The sequence below is a fragment of the Pygoscelis adeliae genome, unplaced genomic scaffold (genome assembly GCF_000699105.1).
Source record: "Pygoscelis adeliae isolate BGI_AS28 unplaced genomic scaffold, ASM69910v1 Scaffold34, whole genome shotgun sequence".
NCBI classification, from domain to species: Eukaryota; Metazoa; Chordata; class Aves; order Sphenisciformes; family Spheniscidae; genus Pygoscelis; species Pygoscelis adeliae.
The window spans coordinates 6,845,171-6,854,851 of NW_008824658.1; the positions used below are offsets into that span (position 1 = coordinate 6,845,171).

The 9,681-nt window shown below is 46.4% G+C and overlaps 1 protein-coding gene across 1 annotated transcript; it reads right to left on the reverse strand.

Moving 5' to 3' along the window:
* Positions 1 to 389: 389 nt before the first annotated feature.
* Positions 390 to 3,570, reverse strand: LOC103915854 (interleukin-5-like). The gene is made up of 4 exons (XM_009322782.1): positions 3,445 to 3,570; positions 3,250 to 3,282; positions 831 to 965; positions 390 to 482 (listed from the first exon to the last, which is right to left on the reverse strand). Exons 1-4 carry the CDS (start codon positions 3,568 to 3,570, stop codon positions 390 to 392), a joined length of 387 nt encoding a protein of 128 aa, XP_009321057.1.
* Positions 3,571 to 9,681: the final 6,111 nt, after the last annotated feature.

The following is a 9,681-nucleotide window of genomic DNA, read 5'->3' on the forward strand; positions in this document are numbered from 1 at the left end:
CAAAACCCACGGGCCTAGGCAGTGGTTGGGTAAGGCGCAGAGTGTGAACCAGCTGCTTTTGCTTGCACCCATCTATATTCAGTTTCGCTGTGACTGTTCAGAAATTAACTTGACCTTTTCATGAGAAACCCAGAAGTTTTATGCCTAGTCAGTTCCTTCCATAATACCCTGCGCTATTTGCTTTATCAGGCATTTAATTTTTCATCTAGAAAAACAAATGACGTTTCGCCATTGATACTTTCGGAGATTACATGCCAAACACGAACCAGTACAGAACCACTGAAACAGATGTGCCCTGCCAGACTTTAACACAAAGGAAGAGTACTTTTAAAACAAATAAACATTTTACTGCTCGTTTAAATTTACAGCAATTCTGGAAACTTATAACTCTACGCTCTTGCATTTTTTGATGCTTTTCGGATGAATGTCATCAGCTTTCCTATGAATATTGTTGCATTCTTTCTTTCTGTATCACATTTCCCCTGAAAAGTTAATCAAGAAAATGAAATTGCTTAATATTTAACCGTTATGTAAAGCTTTTTCATCTTGAAATCATTTTATAAATGATATGATTTTCCTTAAACCTTAAATACGCTGATCACACACATGAATCCTTATTTTAGGGGTGGGTCAAGCTGAAGACTAGAGCAAGGGAAGGGTGGAAATGTGAAATAATGCCAGGATTTCTTCTTCCATGCACTCAACGCAAGCGAGTACAGAAATTATTCTCTCTTGTAAGAGAGAATAATTGGGCTTAGTTATGAATTATGGATCACATTTTATTACATCTCTGCTGCATGATCTCTGATAGACAAGAAATAAATTCCTACCTCTTTTGCCAGGCTTGGTGTGAGTGATTGCTTCAGTCTTTCTAATTTTTGAAAAAAAACACTGAATTTTTTCATAGCTGGGTTAGTTTTCAACTGTTCCGTTCCTTCAAAGATTGTGCTGACACAATTCACATCCTAAGATGGAAGAAACAGCAAAACTGAGATACAAGAATTTGTGACCATGAACTGCAATAAGTTTATCAAAAATCATCTTGAGTTACATCCAGCTGCCTGGGTGGCAAATAAATTGTTACTGCCTTTTGGGCTCAAATTTGTAAATGACTTTGGCAAACATGCTTAACTGATGTGCGCGTTTATTTACTCTGCAGACAGAAACCTGGCAGATGATAGTTTCTGCTAGCATGTGTTTTGTAATGTCCAGATGAAGCATACAATTATCTAAAGACTTAGTCCGATCTCTTCTGCAGCCATCTGAAGACAAGTTTGATTTCTTACATCTGGTCGTGTCAGCAGATAATTCTGGTTTATGTCTTCAGTTTGGATGCGAGATGCTTTCTGCCCCAGAAGCTAGAACTCTCTGAACACGAGAGAAAGAAAATAAATGAACCTGAAACGACTCCAAACATTAACCTCTGCGTCAGATGACATCTGTGTGCCAGAAGAGATGGGGACAACGGTCGCACTCTCATCTCACAGCCCTGCTTGCCTTGTCCCGTCCCAGGGGCGGCCGGGCACCGGGCACGCTGGTCCTCTTCTGCAAAGCGGTAGCTGACATTTGCCTCCTACACCTTACGGTCTAGGCAAGGCGGCCAGAAGGGCCGGAGGGGGTATGGGGCAGAAGCAGAGCAAAGAGGGATGATGGTTGCACTTGCCAGTGCGGGGTTGTTTCGGAAGAGATTAGCTAAACTCACGGAGAAGGAAAGAAGGAGAGGACACTTCCATCAGCGGCAGGAACAGATTGGAGAGAAGTGTAATGGGAGAAGAAAGTCATGAAAAATGACGCAAAAACTAATCAGCGAAGGGCAGAGGAAATGCAGACAGCTGCTGAAGGCCAGCATCATGCCCACGACGTTCCCGACCGACGCGTGGTCTTCTGTTAGTCATTCCTGGATGCTGCATGACGAGGAGGATCATTTCTCCCATGACCTTGCTTGGGAAGCTGCTTGCTTCTGCCACTGACAAACAGCAAATGCAGAGACACTGGGAAATTCTCCGTCATCTCTGTATCCGAAGCACAGGTGAGAGTGAAGCAGCTCTTCTCCCCGGAGGAGAGCCGGGCACCGGTGCGGTGGGCTGCGGTGGCACCGCCGGGGACCTCAGCAGGGAAAGGGACGAGCGAGCCGCCAGCGTTCGGCACCGCTGATTCTGAGTCTGTTTTCCTTATTAAAAACGCGGGGTTAGACCCAGCCCAAGCCCCAGCCTGGGAAGAGAGCTCTTCCAGACAGGATCCAGAGAGAAGTGACAGAGCTGGGAACTTTACGCCTAACTTACAAGGAATGGGCTGGGTTTGCTGCCAAAAATCCCCCACCCTCCTGCAGCTAGCTTATGGCACAAACGTGTTCTGCTCCTTCAATAAATTAATGACTCGGATTGCATTCCCACAAATAGCCATCTGGCCGCGATATTATCTGAAGAGCTCTGTGCTGGGCTGCGATCTCGTGTTGAAACCAAGTTTCCAACTGAGGCACAGCAGAAAAAAAAATTCTCATTTGCAGCATCTGCATCAGGAGGAAGTTGTTTAAAGTCAGCTCGCAAAGAAAAGAGCTTTTACGCCGAGAGGGAACAGGAGAAATTTATTGGAGATGCAAAAGAAGATGGCAAATGCATAAAGGGGAATTTGACCTTTAAGACAGACCTCATTCATGGACACACGGTATGTGTGGTTGGTATGGACACACGGTGTGGACACAAGTTGGTGTCTTGTTCTCGGGGCATTAGCACCATTCTTCAGACAAGATGTGGTAATACAGCTATTTAATCCCCTTACTGATGGTAAAGGTATAAAAAGCCATTTCTAAAAGTAGACTAAATGAAGTAGACTAAAAAGAAGTATTTTTGCAGATGGGCAAGCAAGAAATGTGAACGAGTTTGTTCTTTCCTTTTAACTGTCCTTCGTTCAAAAAGCTGATTCAGAAAATCGCTCCTGTGTGTGTGTGTTCTGCAGGAGATTTACAAAAACATAGAACAAGAATATTTGCTGTCCTGGCTACTTTTATATCACAGCATATTTTTCTTTGACTCAACATTTGATTGTTTTTAATAACATTTTCTATCTTACAATAACATTTAATACCTTTAATAACATTTTATGTCTTATAATAGCTACATTTAAAGCCATTGTTTGTTCTTAAATACAAATAGAGTGCTTTACGGGATAACAATTTTAAAACTATTTCAATTTCCAATGACTAAATTTATGAAAAAGTTAATTTTATTTTAAAAAAGGAGTTTTACTTACATCTATATTGTCTGGAGTTTCAATCCTCAAATTCTGAAAAATATTAATTAAGCCTTTCAAATATCATCTTCATTAACACAAATAAAAATAGTGTCGCTTAAATACAGTGTTTGACTTTCCAAAAAGTTAAATATTAAAGAACAAGAGGATTCAGTATATTAAATTTTATATTAGTAAAGTGGAAATCGAACTTACCTGGATGTCCTTTGTCACTGACTCACGCATTTGCTGTAATAATGTCAGTAATTCAGCCATGCTGCTCATCTGGGGAGCAGCAGAGATGCCTGCAGCTAGCAGAAGAAGGTAGAGATGGGTCTTCATCCTCCTGATGTGCTCAGAGAACCTGTAAGTGATTCTGGACCGGTCCTCTGCCATTTTATGGTCTCTCTACAAGGAAATAACAGTTTAGGTTGATTTTTGAAACTGATAGAAAAAAGGTCATCTGTTTAGACTTTCTGGAAGAGAAAAGTTCCAGTAAATTTGGTGTTTAACCTTGGGGCACACTCCTTACCCAATCAGCATTTCCACAGAAGTAGGTAATAGAGATATAATGATGTGGCTTTTCAATTTTAAAATCAGTAAAACATAGAATGACCCAAAGCATTACCAAGCAGTTGCTGCCTCCATGGAACTTCTCTAGAAATCGGAGCTTCTCTGACAGCAGCATGCTAGCTTCTGATACACAACAGGAAAAAGACTGTGGTGTAAGGAAAAAAAACCCAAAACCCCATGGAAAACACGTGGACCACTGCCTAGAAAGGGAAAATGACAGCGTTTGTGCAATACTGGTGGAAAAGTTTTGTCAAAATGCAGGTATCCCGTAAGAATTAATTAATTTACAGGCGGAGAAGCTGCTACCCTGGAGCAGGTGCTGGAGCGGGAGGGCGGCCCCGGGGATGGGCACAGCGAAGTGGCTCCTTTTGGGTGGGGAAGGAGGGATGCAGGATGCCCCGAGCGTGTCAGCCCGGACCCCACAGGCACAGTTGGGGCCAGGGAGTTGATTTTGTGCCGGGACGGAGGTACCCTCGCTGCACTGCTCGCCGGCCAGGAGCTGGCAAGGGGGAAGCCCACCGCGTTTGTGAGGGTCACGTCTAAGGTCTTAATTCGTTGAAGGCTTTATGGCTTGTTACCTGGCCAAATTAGCCAACTCAGTGACTTGTGTTTCCCTCTTTCCTGGAAGCTGGAAAAAGCCCTTTTCGATTCCTTTTCAAACAGAATGGTGACGTTTTTCAAAAAGTGCTATCATTTGCTTTCTGCTTGCAGGTTTCTGCGAAGGCAGCATCCCCGGCGGCAGGCGGTCCAGCCCCGTTTCTGCTGGGCAGGAGCAGATCTGCTGGCTCCACTCTGCGTGGCCCGGTGGCTTGCCACCCGATGCCGCAGCAGTTATGAGTAAGCGCCTCGATATCTCAATACTTTGAATTGGGGAAGTCAAAAGTCAGTAGTGGCTGTGTGGCTTAGCTCAAGCTAACCTGCAAGCTGATTGCTGCCCACTTCACCATACCCAGTTTGTCATCTCTAACAGGAATAGTGGGTTGTTTTTTTTCATGCTGCATGCTTATCTGTAGAGCTTTCTCATCATGTAGCTCCGAGGATCGTATCCTTGCAGGAGCATGGACCCTGCACCAGCGCATCAGTGGGAGCCCTGCGGAGAACCCGCCTGGTGCTACCAGTCGCCCTTGGGCTGAATTTGTAAGTCATGCAGCTGAAAATATTAAGCCCCTTTCTCGGTCTGCTGTGTTTTTGGTGTTTTACAGCTTGTTTCTTTTGGTCTCCCCCAAACTCATACTGATTTTTCGGGCAAAGCCATTTTTGGCTGGCACCTGGGCTGTACCTGCCAGCCAGGCTGAGGTTTGACCCCACCACTGGAGACCTCCATGGACAGCTTGGTTTTGAATTGCTGTGGGACCTGAAGACTGGTTGGGAAATCCCCCTTTTTCACCTGTTCCTGGGCCGACGGTTGGTCCATCCCGTACCGCAGCGGTTCCTGTCCCCGCTGCGAGGGATCGTCCACAGAGCTGCCTGCCGCTGCCGTGGTCGGGGGGGACCTCAGGTCTCCCTGCGCCGGGGCCGCTCATTGCAGAGAGCACATCTGTCTCCACTTCTGTTCCTGGCCAGCACAACTGCCGACAGATTTTATGTGTCAGGCCTTTCCTCTTCCCCTATCTCTAACCACTTCTGCAGAATCCTAGCACTGTCCCAGAACCTTGTATGAACTGTGTGATTTTTTTTTTCCTTGGCAAATTTTGGTTTTTTGTGTTCAGGAGATAATCCCCAGTTCCCAAGAATTATAGGGTATTTTTGTTGCACACACCAGTAGCATGAGCTGGTCCTGCAGCAGGGCTTTGGCTAGCTCCCAAAGGAACAAGACCGGTTCTTCGCCATTGTATGACCACTCTGTCTTCTTGTGACATACTCCAAAACTGTTAGACTTTGCAATGCAGGGGGTTTTCTTTTCCTTTTTTTCCCCCTTTTTTTTCTTCTTCCACTTGAGATAACAGAACTGCTCAAGTGCTAGTTTTTCTCTCTAAGCTGGCTTGGTGTCCCTACACAAACTGTAGTCACACCTTCCAGCCTCAGGTTCGTTACTGTTCAGATGGTTTGAGGTTTTTTACATGTGAACGCAGGGTTAAGAAGCTGAAGGACAATGTAAGAACAAAATACAGGAATGTAAGCAACCTTCTCGATGCTCTACACCTTTGATCCCTATAGCTCTAGAATTTGTCTGATCTGTGAGAATGGGCAGAGCAAAGGCACCACAAACACTGACAGAATTGCTAAGAATAAGAATAAGAATAAGAATAAGAATAAGAATAAGAATAAGAATAAGCAAAGAAAATATTTCTGAAGAAACTCTGGAGGCTGGAGAAAAAGACAGTAAATGGAAATCCAAACTGTTGGATTGATCCAAAGTGACTCAATTTGAATTTGGAATGATCAGGAGTATGGAAGTGAATAATGTAATTAATTAGTGAATTCATGAATTATGATACTAATGAAATAGGTATGCCAGTGGGAGTCAGGGTGTGATAAGCAATGTTCATGTTATGGCTGATTTAGGAATATTATTGAAAGAAGAATCAGGTGATGCTACAAATGTGAAAACAAAGCTATCCTAAAAGCTGTGCAAGGTGCTGCTGATGCCAGAGCTGCAGGCTGGGATCATCACCCGGGGCAAGGGCTTCTCTGCATGGAGAGACGGCGGTTCCCGTGGGTACGTGCCTGCATTAACCGGCCTGGGAGACTCGGTGAATGCCTCGTATGGATTGAGCCAGTCAGTCTGCCATCGCAGTGTGCTCACCGAGCCCCTAACGGGCGAGACTAATGCTGAGCTTGCTTAAGCATGAACTTTTCTGAACCTGCTCGTGGCTCAGTTGCACTGCCAGCACCTGGGCAGCTGTGGGAGCTGCTCAGCGCTTGCTGCCTGGTCCCCAGTGCAGGATTGATCCCCAGCTGTAGCAGTGCCACAAAGCCCCTGCGGAAACCACAGCAGCTTGAAACACTCTGGTGCCCGGAGGAGATGGACCTAAAGTGGCACACAGGAACTAGCGAGCTATTGTGTGCTATTGTCGCCTTCGTATCTTTTTGCTGGCATCATTAGCTGGAAGCTGCAACTGTTTGCAGTAGCTGGTTTTGCTCCTTCATCTAGATAAGCATGAAGTTATGATGCTCAGATAAGGCTTCTTCACTGGTGCGAGTACATAATGCAGCATGGATATGGTGCAGTAGCTTGTGCCTCTCTAGCCTGCCAGGCTCAAGAAAATGGAAATTTCTGAAGATCAGGGAACAGACTTCATTTCCTAGACCGTCTTTCCCCTGAAGATGGCAATGGCTGCTCAAAGCCGCCTGGGCTCCTCTGCCGGGGCAGGTCCCAGAGGAGGTGGAGGACTCAGCGGAGCAGTGCAGCAGGGTGCAGGTAGCGCTCCGGGTGCTTCAGGGTAGGGAGCCTGCTGAGATTCCACCCCCCTCCCCTCCTGTCCTGAGGTGTCAGGAGCAAGGGAGGTCCAAGGGGGGGGTCCAAGGGGTGCTCAAGGGGGGTCCCCTGGTGCCCCAGCACTGCTGGCTGGGGCGTGCAGCCCACGGGCACTGTCGGGGGGGCGCGCTACAAAATGGTGTGTGGGTGTTTTGGTGGTAAATGGGACGAATGTGTGGGGGTAAATGGAGCCCTAGGGCAGAGAGACATTTGTGACAGACTCTGCATTGTGTCCTTTTCCTCCCTTATCTGAAAGGGCAAGCTAGATGTATGAGGAGATCATGGGGCTTTGGAGACCATATCTTGGTTTTTAAATCCTCCTTAATAAATGGGCAGCTTTTGACTAACGTAGTCTCGCACGTGGAAACTACATTTCAACAGTTAACCTCATTAGTAAATGTTATGTCTCATTTGTTAAAGATAAGTGTTTCCTGGGCATCTCTGAAATGGCTGTGATGTCCCACCTGAGCAGATGCTCTGTGGTCCCATATGGATTTCAGCTGCAGCCAGTGCCACGTATTTGGCCACATAAAAAGCTGCAACCGTGGTTTGTGGGAACCCCTCCTGACCAGCTCTTCTCTCCACTCCCAGGAAAGCAGCGCTGCTCAGGACCGCAGGGTTTGCCTCCTCCTGAGTTGGATCCAGCCCAACGCCCAGAGACAAGCAGGTGACTTGGTGGGGCCAGGAGGGCTCCCCACCACTGGCTGTCGTTTCTGTTAGAGTATGAATATGCTTTTACTAACGTGCAGAAATCACAGAATCATAGAATAGTTTGGGTTGACCTCTAAAGGTCGTCTAGTCCAACCCCTCTCCCATGAGCAGGGACATCTTCACCTAGATCAGGTCGCTCAGAGCCCCGTCCAACCTGACCTGGAACGTTTCCAGGGATGGGGCATCCACCACCTCTCTGGGCAACCTGTGCCTCTGAAATGCTTTCTCTCGGTGGTTATGTTTCAATATTTTGTGCTGGGGACTTAGTTTAAAGCAATCCAGCTGAAAGGGAGTTTTCTCTTATCCTGGCAAATTTTCTGACCCCAAACTGACCCATCTCCTGGGGTTGCAGAGACTGTTTTACCTTTAGCTATACTCTCCCCTCTTCCAGACAGCAATAGAGAAAAGCCAGGTAAGTGTAAAAAGCAGGTCACTAGCAGGGAGTCTTGAGTCATATTCACAGTATTTAGGGAGTGAATGGATAGCTATTTGCTGCCTTCCACCAGTGCATGCCCTTGTTAGGGCGGCTGGTACAGCGAGGTACATACGCATGTGCAAAACCAGGCTGGGATGCTCCAGCAGCGAGCAGAAGTCCTGCTTTGTGCAATGGAGATAAAAGATAACCCCCTGGACTTTGTTCTTGCTATAAGAGCATTGCAAAGCAGCGCTGCTCCACAGCGCAGTCCCTGGAGCACCTCTGCCACAGAAACTGCCCTGGTGCTTGTTCAAAGGCCAGTCCCGAGCCAGGGAAATTGAGAAATTTTGTAAAGATTAAATTACATGAGGTAAAATATTTTCTTAGGAAACAGGCTGTTAGGAGGAATGTTGATTACAGCTCTGTAACGGTCCGTGGGAGTGACTGCTTTCTGGAAACAACATGCGCAATAGCTGACCAGTTTTTTGGGTGAGAAAGGTTTTATTTCTGCTTGTGGAGGTCGGAGCCTGCCAAGCAGAGGTGGACTGGGTCAGGGGTACACTGGGACCGATGCACTGGCTGGTTTTTCCGGTGTTAGTTTAAACCTAGTATGTAAGGTTTATTAAGTATGTACTAATTACGTAATGTATGTAATTTATTAAGTATGTATTACCAAATACACCACAAAAGCATACAGGATTTTAAACGCAAGGATTAACCAAGGCTTCTGTTTTCACAGATTTTCCCTTTTTCTGCACAAAATGATCAGTAGCAAGAAACACCTGGTTTGCCAGTCTCCTCGGTGGCATTAAAGACACTCGAAGAAAAGAGAAAACATTGGCCAGGTGACCTTGACTTGTTTATTTGCAGTCCACTATTGCTGCTTCTTAAAGGCGAGCCAGGGCAGAAGTTGCTCAGGTAGGCGAGGAGAGCAGCACGGTTCCTATCTAGCACCGGACACCGTCATCAGCGGGACGCTGCCTGATGCCACCCTAAGCCCAGCTTGACCGAGCTCTTGCACAATGTGGGAAGCTTCCTATAGAGAAAATGAAAGGCAGAAGAGAAGAGGAAAGCCAGGGACAGGAAGGTGACCCAGAGGAGCCAGCAGTTGCTCATGAGTCAGCGAAAACTAGTGGAAACGCAGATGTCATCTGCTGCTCGCTCCCTGGCCCGGTCGGGAGCAAAGGCATGACCACTGGCCAGCCCAGGCTGTAATAGAAAGCTTTTCAGCGTCATGGGAAATGTCAGCGGGAATGGTAGCCAGAATAGTTAAAAAAAAAATTCTAAACAATTGTCCTGTAACTCCCCAAAGTGATGAGGCAGAAGAGCAGTGATG